The sequence below is a fragment of the Nerophis lumbriciformis genome, linkage group LG17 (assembly GCF_033978685.3).
Source record: "Nerophis lumbriciformis linkage group LG17, RoL_Nlum_v2.1, whole genome shotgun sequence".
Classification (NCBI taxonomy): Eukaryota; Metazoa; Chordata; class Actinopteri; order Syngnathiformes; family Syngnathidae; genus Nerophis; species Nerophis lumbriciformis.
Genome location: NC_084564.2, coordinates 649,266 through 670,000, shown reverse-complemented (window position 1 = coordinate 670,000; position 20,735 = coordinate 649,266). Strand labels below are relative to the sequence as shown.

At 39.0% G+C, this 20,735-nt stretch overlaps 1 protein-coding gene across 1 annotated transcript in view; it reads right to left on the bottom strand.

The window, feature by feature from the left end:
- tenm4 (teneurin transmembrane protein 4) overlaps positions 1-20,735 on the bottom strand; it is a 218,553-nt gene that overhangs the window by 5,223 nt on the left and 192,595 nt on the right. Inside the window, exons 28-31 of the mRNA XM_061972168.1 lie at positions 20,500-20,672; positions 13,235-13,470; positions 10,198-10,494; positions 3,770-5,384 (exon numbers count right to left, since the gene is read on the bottom strand). Of these exons, the coding sequence (XP_061828152.1) occupies positions 3,770-5,384; positions 10,198-10,494; positions 13,235-13,470; positions 20,500-20,672 (2,321 nt within the window). The remainder of the gene's footprint in view (positions 1-3,769; positions 5,385-10,197; positions 10,495-13,234; positions 13,471-20,499; positions 20,673-20,735) is intronic.

The window sequence follows — 20,735 nt, the reverse complement described above, 5'->3', positions numbered from 1 at the left end:
TTCATTTTAGCCCTTTTAGTTTGTGTGAAAGGAGTTTTATCATCGTCACAAAGATTACATGGAGGAAAATGGACTTTTCCTGTTTCAGAGCTGCTTCACTAAACATTTATGGATGACATCATCATGTACGGATGACATCATGTATGGATGACATTATGTATGGATGACATCATCATGTGTGGATGACATCATCATGTATCGATGACATAATCATGTATGGATGACATCGTCATGTACGATGACATCATCATGTATGGATGACATCATGCATGGATGGCATAATGTATGGATGACATAATGTATGGATGACATCATCATGTTTGGATGACATCATGTATGATGACATCAGCATGTATGGATGACATTATGTATGGTGACATAACTATGTATGGATGACATCAGCATGTATGGATGACATCATGTATGGATGACATCATTGTGCATGGATGACATCATCATGTATGGATGACACCATCATTTATGGCTTGATATCATCATGCATGGATGACATCATCATCATGTATGGATGACATCAGCATGTATGGATGACATTATGTATGGTGACATAATCATGTATGGATGACATCATCATGTATGGATGACACCATCATTTATGGCTTGATATCATCATGCATGGATGACATCATCATGTATGGATGACATCAGCATGTATGAATGACATTATGTATGGTGACATAATCATGTATGGATGACATCAGCATGTATGGATGACATCATGTATGATGACATCAGCATGTATGGATGACATTATGTATGGTGACATAATCATGTATGGATGACATCATGCATGATGACATCAGCATGTATGGATGACATTATGTATGATGACATAATCATGTATGATGACATCAGCATGTATGGATGACATTATGTATGGTGACATAATCATGTATGGATGACATCATGCATGATGACATCAGCATGTATGGATGACATTATGTATGATGACATAATCATGTATGGATGACATCAGCATGTATGGATGACGTCAGCATGTATGGATGACGTCAGCATGTATGGATGACATCATGTATGGATGAAATCATCATGCATGAATGACATCATCATGCATGGAGGACATCGTCATGTATGGATGACATCATCATGTATGGATGCCATTATGTATGGATGACATCATCATGTATGGATGACATCGTCATGTATGGATGACATCATCATGTATGGATGACATCATCATGTATGGATGACATCATCATGTATGGATGACATCAGCATGTATGAATGACATGTATGGTGACATCATCATGTATGGATGACATCAGCATGTATGGATGACATCATGTATGATGACATCAGCATGTATGGATGACATTATGTATGGTGACATAATCATGTATGGATGACATCATGCATGATGACATCAGCATGTATGGATGACATTATGTATGATGACATAATCATGTATGGATGACATCAGCATGTATGGATGACATCAGCATGTATGGATGACATTATGTACGATGACATAATCATGTATGGATGACATCAGCATGTACGGATGACATCAGCATGTATGGATGACATCAGCATGTATGGATGACATCATGTATGGATGAAATCATCATGCATGAATGACATCATCATGCATGGATGACATCGTCATGTATGGATGACATCATCATGTATGGATGCCATTATGTATGGATGACATCATCATGTATGGATGACATTGTCATGTATGGATGACATTATGTATGGATGACATCATCATGTATGGATGACATTGTCATGTATGGATGACATCATCATGTATGGATGGCATTGTCATGTATGGATGACATCATCATGTATGGATGACATTGTCATGTATGTATGACATCATCATGTATGGATGACATCATGTATTAAACATAAAGGCGTTCAGACGTGTGGCGGTTTGTGGAAGTGACCACGCAGGTCACCCACGGAGACAAGATGGAGGGTGTGAGGCGTTCAAGGACACGTGTTCCGAGGCCAAAGTGTCGTGTAAGAGCTCCAAAGTGACATCTCTGGCTGTTTCATGCGCTGGTTAGCAGCCCCGCCTGCACATTGTCATCAGCAGGGTGGTGCTGCACCTCGGGCACAGCAGCTGAGAAGTGTCAACAAGACCTCCATGACAATAATTAGGCATGTTGTTGTTGACAGGTCACATGATGCTCCTACTACCAACTAAGAAAAATAATAATAATGATAATCATGGATTAGATTTACATAGCGCTTTTCTACACACTCCAAATAGTCCACAGCAGATGTTTGTGGCTCCAAATTGTTCACGACGATGACAACGGGACATGTGACATGTGGCATGTGACATGTGACATGTGGCATGTGGCGCTCTCCTTCCTCCTCAACATCCTCCAAAAAAATCTTCTATGCATTATTGATCGCTCTGGTGGGACTCACCTCGCGTCTGCCGACTCAGCTATTTATATTTAGCCACATAGTGGACAACTCCTCTTGTTCATATACATGTTCCACATCTTCTTTATTCAATGCCCCGAACAAGACACAATGGAGGTGATCAAATGCTGATAAAAACCAGAGAAGACTAGAAAATAATAATGAATGTAGAGTATTGTAAGAATATGTTTGAATGTCCAGCAGGAATGGTTTGAATATTGAAGAATGTTTGTTTAAATGTGAGTGGAATGTCTAAGGAAAGGTAGAAAAGGTTTAACTGTCAAATAGTTTGAATGTATAAAGACTGTCATTGTAAGAACAAATTGAATGTTGAAAATAGGAAACCGTACTGCAATGTACAAACCCCGTTTCCATATGAGTTGGGAAATTGTGTTAGATGTAAATATAAACGGAATACAATGATTTGCAAATTATTTTCAACCCATATTCAGTTGAATATGCTACAAAGACAACATATTTGATGTTCAAACTAATTTATGGATTTGTTTTCACAGCAATAATGCAAAAAGTAAAAAAAACAAACAAACAAGCAAAGGCTAAGATAGCTAATATGCTAACAGGTTTACGAGTGTCTGTATTAGTATTACGAACTTACAATGGCATTCTCAGTAAAATCACCAAAACGTCACCGTGGAGTTATGGAGTCTATTTAGCTGATTGGAGAGCTAGTGTTGCGTCGGACCAGTTCTTCCTCCCGGGGAATCTAAGTTACTGGTCAAGTTCTTTCGATGACATACAGTATATGCTGAGTAAGAAGGACCATCAAGACAGAATTGGAATATTTTCAAGTTTTACTAAAGCTTTAGGAGATCAGTTCAACCAATACATTCTACTCTAGTTGATCTGACATTTAAACGGAAAAGCCAACTCCTTTGCACAAAAGAAAACCCCCATCTCCCCCTCGCAACACTGATAAGGAACCAGTGGGAGAGGTCTTCCCATTCCAAAGTTAAGACACAAAACAGACCTCTGAACACAAGAGAAACTAGTAAAACATACAAAGGAAAAGTACTATCTACTCTAAACATGGCTATGTAAAAAGAAAGAACTCTTATATATATATGCATCCTCCACACTAGCTTGCGCATTCCATGATGATGACCTCTGTTTTGTTTGATCAACCGTTTTACTGCCGTGTTACAGACACCGTTTGGAAACAATTAAGGTATGTAAATAAATATTTACAGAATATTTCTGTGCAAATAACTAATTTCACAACCTATATATCTGCGATTTATATATGAACAACATATGCTTTAGTGGGCGTGGCTTGTATAGCGGTGTGTTCTATAGTCGGTAAAATACGGGATGTTGTCATGTGACTCACCCGTCATGTAGCACTTGATCTCCTCGTTGTTGCTGAGCGGGTTGTTGTTCTTGAACATGTACAAGTTGAAGGGCACGATGTGGCCACTGTTGAGACGTTTCCAGACGTCGTGGTCGGGCGTGGTCCAGCGCCCGGCGAGGACGTCGTAGTCCCTGCGCCCCATGTGGACCAGCCTGCTCAGGGGCTCGTACAGGCCTCCCCGGTAGCCAACGACGAGCTGGAAGCCGGGGTTGGTGTCCAGGTAGACCTCGCCGAAGGCGGTGTGGAGCACCTGCTTGATCATGTGCCCCGCACCGCTGAAGACGGCCAGAGGCGTGCCGATGTTGTCGCACGCCACGTAGAACTCCTCGCCGCCGCTCAGCTCCATGGCGAACAGGTGGCCCTGCAGGTCGTAGTACAGCGACGTGATCTCGGAGCTGGTGTGGTTGTACATGTGGGTGACCCGGGTGGGGCTGGACAGGTCGGCATAGAAGAACTGCAGGTGGTGTCCCGGGCTGCTCCGGCTGGACACCCTCCTGCCCAGACCGTCGTAGCGATAGCGGACGCTCCAAGCGCTCGCCTTGTTGTACACTTTGACCAGCAGGCCGGCCGAGTTGTAGTCGAAGTAGTCGTTGCCCCGCTGCCTGAGGAAGCCGTCCTCGTCCATGCGGTACTGCACGTCCCCCAGCCGGGTGATGCGGTCCCGGATGTCGTAGCGCAGCGGCGTCAAGCGGGCGCTGTTCCCCGGGCTCAAGAGGTGCAGGTTGCCATTGAGGTCGTAGCTGTAGCGCCACAGAGGCTTGTCATTGATGGACACCACCTGGAGCTGGCCGTCTGAGTCGTACTCGTAGGTGTAGCGTGTGGTATTGGCGTAGGGTCCCACCTTCAGCTCCTTGGCCACCACGCGGCCCATGTTGTCGTACTGCACCATCATCCAGTACATGAGTGAGCGGAAGATCTCGTACTGCACCTCCTTGATCCGTCCGTAGGCGTCGAAGTGTTTGGTGTGCGTCATGACCGCCGTGGTGATGATCTGGTTGATGTCGTAGTAGATCACGCCGAACTTGCCGAACTGCTCGGCTTTGCCCGACACGTCGTCATAGCGGTACAGGTCGATGGGCAGCGGCGTCTCGTTGATGACGGCCTGCATGCTGGTGACGCGGAAGCTGTTGTCGTAGACGTAGTCGAACCTGGCGTTCACCGCGCCCTCCTCGCCGAAGCGGAAGATCTGCCGGTCGATGAGCGGGCCGATCTGCCGGTAGCGGATGGTGCAGGCGAAGCCCTCGCTCTGCAGGTTGACCGTCTTCAGCATACCCGCCGCCTCGTCGTAGGAGAACGCCACGCGGGTGGTGTCGTGGAGGATCTCCAGCAGCTTGGAGAGCTTGCCGTACTTGTAGACCACCCGTCGGCCCGTGCCCAGGTAGGTGGTCTGCAGCAGCCGGCCCTCCTCGCTGTAGTCCTGCAGCACCGAGGCGTTGCCCTCAGGGGGGCGGTAGGTGTTGCGGTAGTAGCCCACCGAGAGCGAGGTCTCCAGGGTCTGGCGTGCTACGTTGGGCATGGTCACCGACATGAGGCGGTCGTTCCTGTCGAACTGGAAGATGTACTGTCGCTGGCTGTGGAGCAGCAGCACCATGGACTGCAAGACAAGACATGGCAGACATGACGCCGCCGCAAAGGCTTTGAGGTACAGTATGTGGGATGGAGAAGGTTGAAATGTTGGGAGAGTTCTACCAAAGGCCAGGGGTGCCCAAAGATTTTCCAGCAAGGGCCGCTAAAATAAAGACGGACGGCCACTTTTTGTACATTAAAGATACCAAACCAATACAATATATTGATATATCTTAGCTTTGTGCTATCAGTAACAAAACACCTTCTGCCCTAAAGGAAGCACTTTACAGCATACAATTGGCTAAATGAAGAAAAATGTATAATTACCACTCAGTATCGTGGCCACTGATTGGCTCAGCCTCAAGCAGCGTTGCTTACTTTAGCATGCTAACTTTTTCAGACAATTTTGCAACCAAACACCTCAGAGTGACTTGGTGCTTGACACATGTTCACGGTTAGCATGCTAACAATAACTTTCTAGCATACTACCTTTCACATGCTAACTTTTTAGGCCAATTTTACAGACAAACACCTCAGAGTCATACAACTTTGTACATGGCGCATGTTATCTGTTAGCAGGCTAACTTTTTTTTCGGCTAATTTCACATGAATACATTACATACGCCTCGGAGTCATATAACTTTGTATGTGACATACGCTATCTGTTAGCAGGCTAACTTTTTTTTTTAAGCTAATTTTGCATGCATATATATGCTTCATAGTCATATGACTTGGTACCTGACACATTTTAATTGTTAGCATGCTAACATTCACATTCTAGCATACTACCTTTAACATGCTAACTTTTGAAGCCAATGTTACCAATTTTATCTCATATACCTTTATAACGTTTTGTTTTTTTTGTAGCTAATTTTACATGCATACATATTTTTCATAGTCATATGTCTTGGTACTTGACACATTTTAACAGTTAGCATGCTAACATTAACATTCTAACATACTAACTTTAACATGCAAATTTTTTCGGCCAATTTTACAGACAAACACCTCACAGTCATATAACTTTGTATGTGACACATGCTATCTGTTAGCAGGCTAACTTTTTTTCCGGCTAATTTCACATGAATACATTACATACGCCTCGGCGTCATATAACTTTGTATGTGACATACGCTATCTGTTAGCAGGCTAACTTTTTTTTTAGCTAATTTCACATGAATACATTACATACGCCTCGGAGTCATATAACTTTGTATGTGACATACGCTATCTGTTAGCAGGCTAACTTTTTTTTTTTTAGCTAATTTCACATGAATACATTACATACGCCTTGGAGTCATATAACTTTGTATGTGACATACGCTATCTGTTAGCAGGCTAACTTTTTTTTTTAGCTAATTTTGCATGCATATATATGCTTCATAGTTATATGACTTGGTACCTGACACATTTTAATTGTTAGCATGCTAACATTCACATTCTAGCATACTACCTTTAACATGCTAACTTTTGAAGCCAATTTGACCATTTTTATCTCATATACCTGACACACGCTATCTGTTAGCAGGCTAACGTTTTGTTTTTTTTTGTAGCTAATTTTACATGCATACATATTTTTCATAGTCATATGTCTTGGTACTTGACACATTTTAACAGTTAGCATGCTAACATTAACATTCTAACATACTAACTTTAACATGCAAATTTTTTCGGCCAATTTTACAGACAAACACCTCACAGTCATATAACTTTGTATGTGACACATGCTATCTGTTAGCAGGCTAACTTTTTTTCCGGCTAATTTCACATGAATACATTACATACGCCTTGGAGTCATATAACTTTGTATGTGACATACGCTATCTGTTAGCAGGCTAACTTTTTTTTAGCTAATTTCACATGCATGCATTACATATGCCTCGGAGTCATATAACTTTGTATGTGACATACGCTATCTGTTAGCAGGCTAACTTTTTTTTTTTTTAGCTAATTTCGCATTCATATATATGCTTCATAGTTATATGACTTGGTACCTGACACATTTTAATTGTTAGCATGCTAACATTCACATTCTAGCATACTACCTTTAACATGCTAACTTTTGAAGCCAATTTTACCAATTTTATCTCATATACCTTTATAACGTTTTGTTTTTTTTGTAGCTAATTTTACATGCATACATATTCTTCATAGTCATATGTCTTGGTACTTGACACATTTTAACAGTTAGCATGCTAACATTAACATTCTAACATACTAACTTTAACATGCACATTTTTTCAGCCAATTTTACAGACAAACACCCCACAGTCATATAACTTTGTATGTGACACATGCTATCTGTTAGCAGGCTAACTTTTTTTCCGGCTAATTTCACATGAATACATTACATACGCCTTGGAGTCATATAACTTTGTATGTGACATACGCTATCTGTTAGCAGGCTAATTTTTTTTTTTTTTTAGCTAATTTTGCATGCATATATATGCTTCATAGTTATATGACTTGGTACCTGACACATTTTAATTGTTAGCATGCTAACATTCACATTCTAGCATACTACCTTTAACATGCTAACTTTTGAAGCCAATTTTACCAATTTTATCTCATATACCTTTATACGTGACACACGCTATCTGTTAGCAGGCTTTGTTTTTTTTTGTAGCTAATTTTACATGCATACATATTTTTCATAGTCATATGTCTTGGTACTTGACACATTTTAACAGTTAGCATGCTAACATTAAAATTCTAACATACTAACTTTAAAATGCAAATTTTTTCGGCCAATTTTACAGACAAACACCTCACAGTCATATAACTTTGTATGTGACACATGCTATCTGTTAGCAGGCTAACTTTTTTTCCGGCTAATTTCACATGGATACATTACATACGCCTTGGAGTCATACAACTTTGTATGTGACATACGCTATCTGTTAGCAGGCTAAAAAAATTTTTTAGCAAATTTTGCATGCATATATATGCTTCATAGTTATATGACTTGGTACCTGACACATTTTAATTGTTAGCATGCTAACATTCACATTCTAGCATACTACCTTTAACATGCTAACTTTTGAAGCCAATTTTACCATTTTTATCTCATATACCTGACACACGCTATCTGTTAGCAGGCTAACGTTTTTTTTTTTTTTTGTAGCTAATTTTACATGCATACATATTCTTCATAGTCATATGTCTTGGTACTTGACACATTTTAACATGCTAACATTAACATTCTAACATACTAACTTTAACATGCAAATTTTTTCAGCCAATTTTACAGACAAACACCTCACAGTCATACAACTTTGTATGTGACACATGCTATCTGTTAGCAGGCTAACTTTTTTTTAGCTAATTTCACATGCATGCATTACACACGCCTCGGAGTCATATAACTTTGTATGTGACATACGCTATCTGTTAGCAGGCTAACTTTTTTCTTTTTCAGCTAATTTTGCATGCATATATATGCTTCATAGTCAAATGACTTGGTACCTGACACATTTTAATTGTTAGCATGCTAACATTCACATTCTAGCATACTACCTTTAACATGCTAACTTTTGAAGCCAATTTTACCATTTTTATCTCATATACGTGACACACGCTATCTGTTAGCAGGCTAACGTTTTGTTTTTTTTGTAGCTAATTTTACATGCATACATATTCTTCATAGTCATATGTCTTGGTACTTGACACATTTTAACATGCTAACATTAACATTCTAACATACTAACTTTAACATGCACATTTTTTCGGCCAATTTTACAGACAAACACCTCACAGTCATATAACTTTGTATGTGACACATGCAATCTGTTAGCAGGCTAATTTTTTTATTTTTTTTAGCTAATTTTACATCCATATGTATTCTTCATATTCATATGACTGGGTACTTGACAAATGCTAACTGTAAACATACTAATATTAGCATGCTCACATGCTATACCAATAACGTGCTAACCTTTTCAGCCAATTTTACAGCAGAAAGTCATATGATTTGGTACATGATAAGTTAGCATGCTAACGTTAACATTCTATCATGCTAACTATTTTTGACAATTTTAAAAGTGAACACCTCAGAGTCATTTAACTTTGTGCTTAACACACACTATCTGTTAGCAGGCTAACTTTAATAATGATAATGATAATAATGATAACAATAATGACAATAATTATAATAATAATAAAAACAATAATAGTAGTAACAATAACAATAATGGTAATAATAATAATAACAATAACGATAATAATTATAGTAATAATAATACAATGTATAATAATTTAATGATAATAATAACAAAAATAATAATGATAACAATAACAATAATAATAAATAATAATAATACAATTATTAATGATAATGATAATAACAAAAATTTTTTAATGATAACAGTAATAACAGTAATAATGATAATAATAATAAATACATAAAAAAGTAATAACAATAATAACAATAATAGAAATAATAACATTATAAATGATGAGGGGCGACTTGTCCAGGGTGTGCACCGCCTTCAGCCCGAATGCAGTTGAGATAGGCTCCAGCGCCCCCCGCAACCCCGAAAGGGACAAGCGGTAGAAAATGGATGGATGGAAAATAACAATGATAATGCATTCAAAATAATAATAAGATAACAATAACAATAATAGTAATAATAATAATAAAAAATCAATAATATAAAATAACAATAACAATAATAATTATAATAATAACAACAACAACTACAACAACAATAATACTACTACTACTACTACTACTAATAATAATAATACAAATGATAATACTATTTATACAAATTATAATACTACTAATAATAAAAGATTAGATTGAAAAAGTTGTGTGCGGGTGAATAAAAGCATGTTGTCACCTTCTCCAGGTAGGTGTAGCTCCACGACTTCCCGTCAGCAAAGATCTTGGAGGTGATCCTGCCGTTGTGGTCGTAGTCCATGCGCACCGACATGGTGCCCCTCTGGATGCCCGCCACCTGCCCTCCTGACGAGTAGGTGACGTTGACCCCGTTCAGGCGGTTGCTGGGCGCCCAGAGGGTGGGCCGCCCGGCGAGGTCGTAGTGGATCCTCAGCGTGAACTTCCTGTGGTCGTCGTAGACCTTCTCTGTTCTGGTGATCCGATCAAAGTCCAGAGACAACAGGTTCCGGTTGTGCACCTGTGGGAGAAGACAGATCACAATGCTGATCTAAAGTGATCTGGAGTGATCCCAAATGATAGCAAATCATCTGAAGTGCTTTGAACTGATCACAAGTGATCTGAAGTGATCTATATTATCTCAAATGATCCAAAGTGATCTGAAGGATCTACATTTATCTGAAATGATTTGAGGTGATCTGAAAACATCTGAACTGATCTGCAGTGATTTCAAATCATATTAACTGATCTAAAATGATCTGAGGGGATCTGACATTTGCTGAAGTGATCTAAAATGATCTGAGATGTTTCAAAGTGATCTTAAATGTTCTGAAATCATCTACAGTGATCTGAAAGGATCCAAAATTATCTGAAATGTGATCTTAAAAATATATGAAATGATCTGAAAATGATCTGGAGTGATCTGAAATTATCTGAAGCAATCTGGATTTTTTTCTAAGTGATTTTAAATGATCTGAAGTGATCAGAAGTTATCCAAAGTGATCTGAAATGATCCGAAGTTACTTGAAATGATTTTAAATGATCTGAAGCAATCTGAAGTGTTCTGAAATTCTGGGCTGTGATCTGAAACAATCTAAAATGATCCAATGTGATCTTGAGTGATCTGAAATGATCTGAAGTGATATGAAATTATCTAAAGTGATCTGAAATGATCTAAAATGATTTAAAGTGATCTGAAATTATCTGAAGTGATATGAAATAAGTGGTCTTAAATGATCTATATTATCTAAAATGATCCAAAGTAATCTGAAGGATCTACATTTATCTGAAATGATTTGAGGTGATCTGAAAACATCTGAACTGATCTGCAGTGATTTCAAATCATATTAACTGATCTAAAATGATCTGAGGCGATCTAAAGGGATCTGACATTTTCTGAAGTGATCTAAAATGATCTGAGATGTTTCAAAGTGATCTTAAATGTTCTGAAATCATCTACAGTGATCTGAAAGGATCCAAAATTATCTGAAATGTGATCTTAAAAATATATGAAATTATCTGAAAATGATCTGGAGTGATCTGAAATTATCTGAAGCAATCTGGATTTTTTTTCTAAGTGATTTTAAATGATCTGAAGTGATCAGAAGTTATCCAAAGTGATCTGAAATGATCCAAAGTTACTTGAAATGATTTTAAATGATCTGAAGCAATCTGAAGTGCTCTGAAATTCTGGGCTGTGATCTGAAACAATCTAAAATGATCCAATGTGATCTTGAGTGATCTGAAATGATCTGAAGTGATATGAAGTGATCTGAAATGATCTAAAGTGATCTGAAATGATCTAAAATGATTTAAAGTGATCTGAAATTATCCGAAGTGACATGAAATGAGGCAAAGTTGTCTTAAATGATCTGAAATGATCTAAAATGATTTAAAGTGATCTGAAATGATCCGAAGTGATATGAAATGAGGCAAAGTTGTCTTAAATGATCTGAAATGATGTGAAGTGATCTTAAAGTGATCTGAAATGATCCGAAGTGATATGAAATGAGGCAAAGTTGTCTTAAATGATCTGAAATGATCTAAAATGATCCGAAGTGATATGAAATGAGGCAAAGTTGTCTTAAATGATCTGAAATGATGTGAAGTGATCTTACGTTATCTGAAGTGATCTAAAATTACCTGAAGTGATCTGATATGATCTGAAGCGATGCGAAATGATCTGAAATTATCTAAAACGATTTGAAGTGATCTGAAATTATTAAAACATTATTTGAAGTGATCTGAAATGATATAAAGTGATCTGTAGTGATCTCAAAATGATTTGAAGTGATCTCTAATGATTTGAAGTGATCTGAAATGATCTGAAGTGATCAGAAGTTATCCAAAGTGATCTGAAATGATCCGAAGTTACTTGAAATGATTTTAAATGATCTGAAGCAATCTGAAGTGCTCTGAAATTCTGGGCTGTGATCTGATACAATCTAAAACGATCCAATGTGATCTTGAGTGATCTGAAGTGTTATGAAGTTATCTGAAATTATCTAAAGTGATCTGAAATTATCTGAAATGATCTAAAATGATTTAAAGTGATCTGAAATTATCTGAAGTGATATGAAATGAGGAAAAGTTGTCTTAAATGATCTGGAATGATGTGAAGTGATCTTACGTTATCTGAAGTGATCTAAAATTACCTGAAGTGATCTGATATGATCTGAAGCGATGCGAAATGATCTGAAATGATCTAAAACGATTTGAAGTGATCTGAAATGATAAAAAAATTATTTGAAGTGATCTGAAATGATATAAAGTGATCTGTAGTGATCTCAAAATGATTTGAAGTGATCTGAAATGATCTGAAGTGATCTGAAATGATCTGAAGTGAGCTGAAATGATGCAAAGTGGTCTTAAATGATCTAAAACGATGCCAAGTGATCTGCAGCCGCGATGAAAAGACATCTTCTAATGTCCTTGTTGGATGAAAGATGAAGTTGAATTGGGAGAAGAACCACGAGCATAATACGTGTGCCAGGGACTAGGGACTGGATCCTGGCACACGGTGGGACACGGTGGATTACTGAGGACACAAAGTCATCCTGAGGGGTTTGGCTTGCAGTCTGAGGTTTAGTCCAAGTGGACTGCAGCCAAGAAGACATGTGAACAGTTCTCTAAACGTGTAAATACTCAGGCACATATCTGTGGGTCGTAGAGTGTACTATTTGCAGTATTTGTGCGAGAGTGTACTATGTGGTAATGTTGGGTAGTGTAAAGTACTTGTGTGTACTATTTGCAGTACTCACCCTCAGCCTGCGGCCGTAGACGGTGACAAGGCCGCGTGCTTGCTCCTTCCTCTGGCGCCACTCCACCAGGTTGAGTCCGTTGTCCAGGGCCAGGGTGATGTTCCTGCGGCTCACAGCAGGGTGCACGGTGCCGGCCAGCAGGTGAGGCTCCGTGTGCAGAGACACCTCCATGCCGCTGGCCAGGGCCAGCCTCAGGGAGCCGTCCAGGCCCAGGAAGTAGCTGTTACGCACTTGCTCTGGAAGGGACAACCAGGTCAGGTCAGGTCAGGTCAGGTCAGGTCAGGTCAGGTCAAATGGAACCGCCATTTACGTGAAGCGCTGACTAAAGATCTTGTCATGAAGAATGATCATATGTTGTTTATTATTATTTATTCTTTGTTTTTGATCCAGGAAACTATCACCTGTATCACTTATACCAAAAGATGAGCATCACAACAATTTATTTGACACAAATATTACTCTTTTGGTGGGAATTGTTAGGAAATATTGAGAAGGACCGCTTGTATCGCACATGATATCACACACACGTAAACACGCTGTAGAACTGCTTGTATCGCACATGATATCACACACAAATAAACACTCTGCAGGACTGCTTGTATCGCACATGATATCACAAACAAGTAATCACGCTGCAGAACTGCTTGTATCACACATGATATCACACACAAGTAAACACTCTGCAAGACTGCTTGTATCGCACATAATATCACACACAAGTAAACACGCTGTAGGAGTGCTCGTATCGCACATGATATCACACACAAGTAAACACGCTGTAGGACTGCTTGTATTGCACATGATATCACACACAAGTCAACACGCTGTAGGACTGCTTGTATCGCACATGATATCACACACAAGTCAACACGCTGTAGGACTGCTTGTATCGCACATGATATCACACACAAGTCAACACGCTGTAGGACTGCTTGTATCGCACATAATATCACACACAAGTCAACACGCTGTAGGACTGCTTGTATCGCACATGATATCACACACAAGTCAACACGCTGTAGGACCGCTTGTATCGCACATGATATCACACACAAGTAAACAAACTGCAGGACTGCTTGTATCGCACATGATATCACGCACAAGTAAACACTGCAAGACTGCTTGTATCGCACATGATATCACACACAAGTAAACACTCTGCAGGACTGCTTGTATTGCACATGATATCACACACAAATAAACACACTGTAGGACTGCTTGTATCACACATGATATCACACACAAGTCAACACGCTGTAGGACTGCTTGTATCACACATAATATCACACACAAGTAAACACACTGTAGGACTGCTTGTATCGCACATGATATCACACACAAGTAAACAAACCGCAGGACTGCTTGTATCGCACATGATATCACGCACAAGTAAACAAACCGCAGGACTGCTTGTATCGCACATGATATCACACACAAGTAAACAAACCGCAGGACTGCTTGTATCGCACATGATATCACGCACAAGTAAACACTGCAAGACTGCTTGTATCGCACATGATATCACACACAAGTAAACGCTCTGCAGGACTGCTTGCATCGCACATGATATCACACACAAGTAATCACGCTGCATAACTGCTTGTATCGCACATGATATCACACACAAGTAAACACTCTGCAGAACTGCTTGTATTGCACATGATATCACACACAAGTAAACACTCTGCAGCACTGCTTGTATCGCACATTATATTACACATAAGTAAACACGCTGCAGAACTGCTTGTATCGCACATGATATCACACACAAGTCAACACGCTGTAGGACTGCTTGTATCGCACATGATATCACACACAAGTAAACACTCTGCAGGACCGCTTGTATTGCACATGATATCACACACAAGTAAACACGCTGTAAGAGTCCTTGTATCGCACATAATATCACACACAAGTAAACACGTTGCAGAACTGCTTGTATCGCACATGATATCACACACAAGTCAACACGCTGTAGGACTGCTTGTATCGCACATGATATCACACACAAGTAAACACTCTGCAGGACTGCTTGTATTGCACATGATATCACACACAAGTAAACACTCTGCAGCACTGCTTGTATCGCACATTATATTACACATAAGTAAACACTCTGCAGCACTGCTTGTATCACACATGATATTACACATAAGTAAACACACTGCAGGACCGCTTGTATTGCACATAATATCACACACAAGTAAACACGCTGTAGGAGTGCTTGTATCGCACATAATATCACACACAAGTAAACACTCGGCAAGACTGCTTGTATCGCACATGATATCGTGTAATCTTGTACTTCCTGTATGTTCTCACATCACAGCACATGTCAGAAGCAGAAGCCTTACAAGAACCGTATCAGCGATCCAGCGGGCATACAGCCAGCATAGAAGACTAAAAGCTGCAAGTGTATCACCATGCGAGCGAGTGATATCAGTGGTAGGTGGGCTCTGACATCTGGATCACTCCCTGGTGTCAGACGACCCTCTCAGGAACGATACGGCCTATTAATGAGATGTCAGCGACAAGGTGAGGACACCAGTGGAGAAAGCTGAGCTTCTTCACGTCTCACCTTTCAGTGAGTGGACGCGTGTGAGAGGTCCTCACAGTTCAACGCCATTATCGGCCGATCGATGTCGGGCACAAAAGAGGGACACAAATTGGGCGTCACGATATCGACTCCAACAGAAAAGTCCTCCAGCATCCTGCACGCGTCAGCAGTATCGCGTGTCACCACAGAAAATCAATAGATTCTTGCTTCAATTGATTAAGATTTGTTACCTGCTCACAAAGATCATCTACTCAACTCTCACAGCAGGGCTTCTTCACCTCTTCCACTACACGCGCGCCCGGGGCCCACACTCATTTAGTCATTGTATTCATTTTCATATATTATATCTCACCTACTTCCAGTTTAAGAAGATACACTTTGTCAAATGATATCAAAATGTCTTAATGACAAAGATTGTTATTAAACCTAAGGCTTTGGTCAGACTGATTAGAAAAATAAATACTAATCAAAAATGGAAGTTCTCATAAAAATACTGCTTCACCATTTTAGTCGACATTTTGGCGCTAAATAAACTTCTCTGTGACTTGAGATCCAGACTTCTTCTGTTCAATTGATATTGTCAGTAGACTCATTGCTGCCACAGGTGGTGGACAAGTGCATTACAACTGAGTACCACAGCTGAGAAACAGAGTTTATTTTTTCCGGCCCTATGGTTAAGAAACTCTGTGTCAAATGATCGAAATGGTTCACACGTTCCTTTTAGCGTGTTTGTCTTCATGAATATTCAGAATGTATATAGTAATATACAACTAGAACACAATACTGGGAGGAAAATACACAAATATAATCATTTGGCGATCGCAAGGTATTATATACACACTATATAGTACTTGTATTCAATTGTACACAGTCTTAGTAGATCACCTGTAACCCACCCACTAATAGTACACACACTGTTATACTTTGTACACACTATATAGTACTTGTATTCAACTGTACACACAGTCTTAGTAGATCACCTGCAACACACCCACTAATAGTACACATAACTGTTATACTTTGTACACACTATATAGTACTTGTATTCAATTGTACACACAGTCTTGGTAGATCACCTGTAACACACCTACTAATAGTACACACACTATTATACTTTGTACACTATATAGTACTTGTATCTACTTGTACACACAGTCTTAGTAGATCACCTGCAACACACCCACTAATACTACACATAATTGTATACTTTGTACACACTATATAGTACTTATTCAATTGTACACACAGTCTTAGTAGATCACCTGAAACACGCCCACTAATAGTACACACACTGTTATACTTTGTACACACTATATAGTACTTGTATTCAATTGTACACACAGTCTTAGTAGATCACCTGAAACACGCCCACTAATAGTACACATAACTGTTATACTTTGTACACACTATATAGTACTTGTATTCAATTGTACACACAGTCTTGGTAGATCACCTGTAACACACCTACTAATAGTACACACACTATTATACTTTGTACACACTATATAGTACTTGTATCTACTTGTACACACTGCCTTAGTAGATCACCTGCAACACGTCCACTAATAGTACACATAACTGTATACTTTGTACACACTATATAGTACTTGTATTCAATTGTACACACAGTCTTAGTAGATCACCTGAAACACGCCCACTAATAGTACACATAACTGTTATACTTTGTACACACTATATAGTACTTGTATTCAACTGTACACACAGTCTTAGTAGATCACCTGCAACACGCCCACTAATAGTACACACACTGTTATACTTTGTACACACTATATAGTACTTGTATTCAATTGTACACACAGTCTTAGTAGATCACCTGTAACACACCTACTAATAGTACACACACTGTTACACTTTGTACACACTATATAGTACTTGTATTCAATTGTACACACAGTCTTAGTAGATCACCTGTAACACACCTACTAATAGTACACACACTGTTACACTTTGTACACACTATATAGTACTTGTATTCAATTGTACACACAGTCTTAGTAGATCACCTGCAACACACCCACTAATAGTACACATAGCTGTATACTATGTACACACTATATAGTACTTGTATTCAATTGTACACACAGTCTTAGTAGATCACCTGCAACACACCCACTAATAGTACACAGAGCTGTATACTTTGTACACACTATATAGTACTTGTATTCAATTGTACACACAGTCTTAGTAGATCACCTGCAACACGCCCACTAATAGTACACACACTGTTATACTTTGTACACACTATATAGTACTTGTATTCAATTGTACACACAGTCTTAGTAGATCACCTGCAACACACCCACTAATAGTACACATAGCTGTATACTATGTACACACTATATAGTACTTGTATTCAATTGTACACACAGTCTTAGTAGATCACCTGCAACACACCCACTAATAGTACACATAGCTGTATACTTTGTACACACTATATAGTAACTGTATTCAATTGTACACACAGTCTTACTAGATCACTTGTAACACGCCCACTAATAGTACACATAGCTGTATACTTTGTACACACTATATAGTAACTGTATTCAATTGTACACACAGTCTTAGTAGATCACCTGCAACACGCCCACTAATAGTACACATAGCTGTATACTTTGTACACACTATATAGTACTTGTATTCAATTGTACACACAGTCTTAGTAGATCACCTGCAACACGCCCACTAATAGTACACATAGCTGTATACTTTGTACACACTATATAGTACTTGTATTCAACTGTACACACAGTCTTGGTAGATCACCTGCAACACGCCCACTAATAGTACACACACTATTATACTTTGTACACTATATAGTACTTGTATCTACTTGTACACACAGTCTTAGTAGATCACCTGCAACACACCCACTAATAGTACACATAATTGTATACTTTGTACACACTATATAGTACTTATTCAATTGTACACACAGTCTTAGTAGATCACCTGAAACACGCCCACTAATAGTACACACACTGTTATACTTTGTACACACTATATAGTACTTGTATTCAATTGTACACACAGTCTTAGTAGATCACCTGAAACACGCCCACTAATAGTACACATAACTGTTATACTTTGTACACACTATATAGTACTTGTATTCAATTGTACACACAGTCTTGGTAGATCACCTGTAACACACCTACTAATAGTACACACACTATTATACTTTGTACACACTATATAGTACTTGTATCTACTTGTACACACTGTCTTAGTAGATCACCTGCAACACGCCCACTAATAGTACACAGAGCTGTATACTTTGTACACACTATATAGTACTTGTATTCAATTGTACACACAGTCTTAGTAGATCACCTGAAACACGCCCACTAATAGTACACATAACTATTATACTTTGTACACACTATATAGTACTTGTATTCAATTGTACACAGTCTTAGTAGATCACCTGCAACACACCCACTAATAGTACACATAACTGTATACTTTGTACACACTATATAGTACTTGTATTCAATTGTACACACAGTCTTAGTAGATCACCTGAAACACGCCCACTAATAGTACACACACTGTTATACTTTGTACACACTATATAGTACTTGTATTCAATTGTACACACAGTCTTAGTAGATCACCTGCAACACACCCACTAATAGTACACATAGTTGTATACTTTGTACACACTATATAGTACTTGTATTCAATTGTACACACAGTCTTAGTAGATCACCTGTAACACGCCCACTAATAGTACACATAACTGTATACTTTGTACACACTATATAGTACTTGTATTCAATTGTACACAGTCTTAGTAGATCACCTGCAACACACCCACTAATAGTACACATAGCTGTATACTTTGTACACACTATATAGTACTTGTATTCAATTGTACACACAGTCTTGGTAGATCACCTGTAACACACCTACTAATAGTACACACACTATTATACTTTGTACACACTATATAGTACTTGTATTCAACTCTACACACAGTCTTAGTAGATCACCTGAAACACACCCACTAATAGTACACATTGCTGTATACTTTGTACACACTATATAGTACTTGTATTCAACTCTACACACAGTCTTAGTAGATCACCTGCAACACACCCACTAATAGTACACATAGTTGTATACTTTGTACACACTATATAGTACTTGTATTCAATTGTACACACAGTCTTAGTAGATCACCTGCAACACGCCCACTAATAGTACACATAGCTGTATACTTTGTACACACTATATAGTAAATGCATTTGTTTCCTTTCCAGCGCTTTTATTTTCCTACCACTTCCTGTTTGGCTGTTTAACATGTACAACACTTTAGTTTTTAAATGTGCTACATGAATGATTCAGCTGAAGCCAAACTGAAAATTAATAATGAAAGACTTCAATTATTGAATAAAAAACATAGATTGAGTTAAAAATATTAAAAAAACAAAATAATAATATAAACATGTATGAAATAAATTAAACATTGTATTAAATATCCAATTAAAAGCAGTGTTTAGTTCAATAAAAACATCATTAAATGATGATTAAAATATAAGCACACTTAGCTTGTTTTCCCCCTCCTCCTTGTGGCGCCCCCCGACAGAACGCTGCCCAGAACCCATGTGACCTACATGTGACCTACATGTGACCTACATGTGACCTACATGTGCAGGGAGGACCACCCCAGAAGAGAGGGACTCACCCTGCATGAGCGTGTAGAAGGTGCCCGAGGCGGACATGTTGGCGGTGACCGTGACGTCCTCCTTGGCGGCGCCCTCCGTCTGGATGCGGACGGCGCCGTGGGCGTCGGCCCGGTAGCTGCTGACGCGGCCCGTCGGGTGGGTGACGTTGGTCAGGCGGCCGAAGCTGTCATACCTGCAAAGGAAGTGTTGATCACATTAAATATGTGAACGCAGGTCAGACGGAATCTAGAGTCGC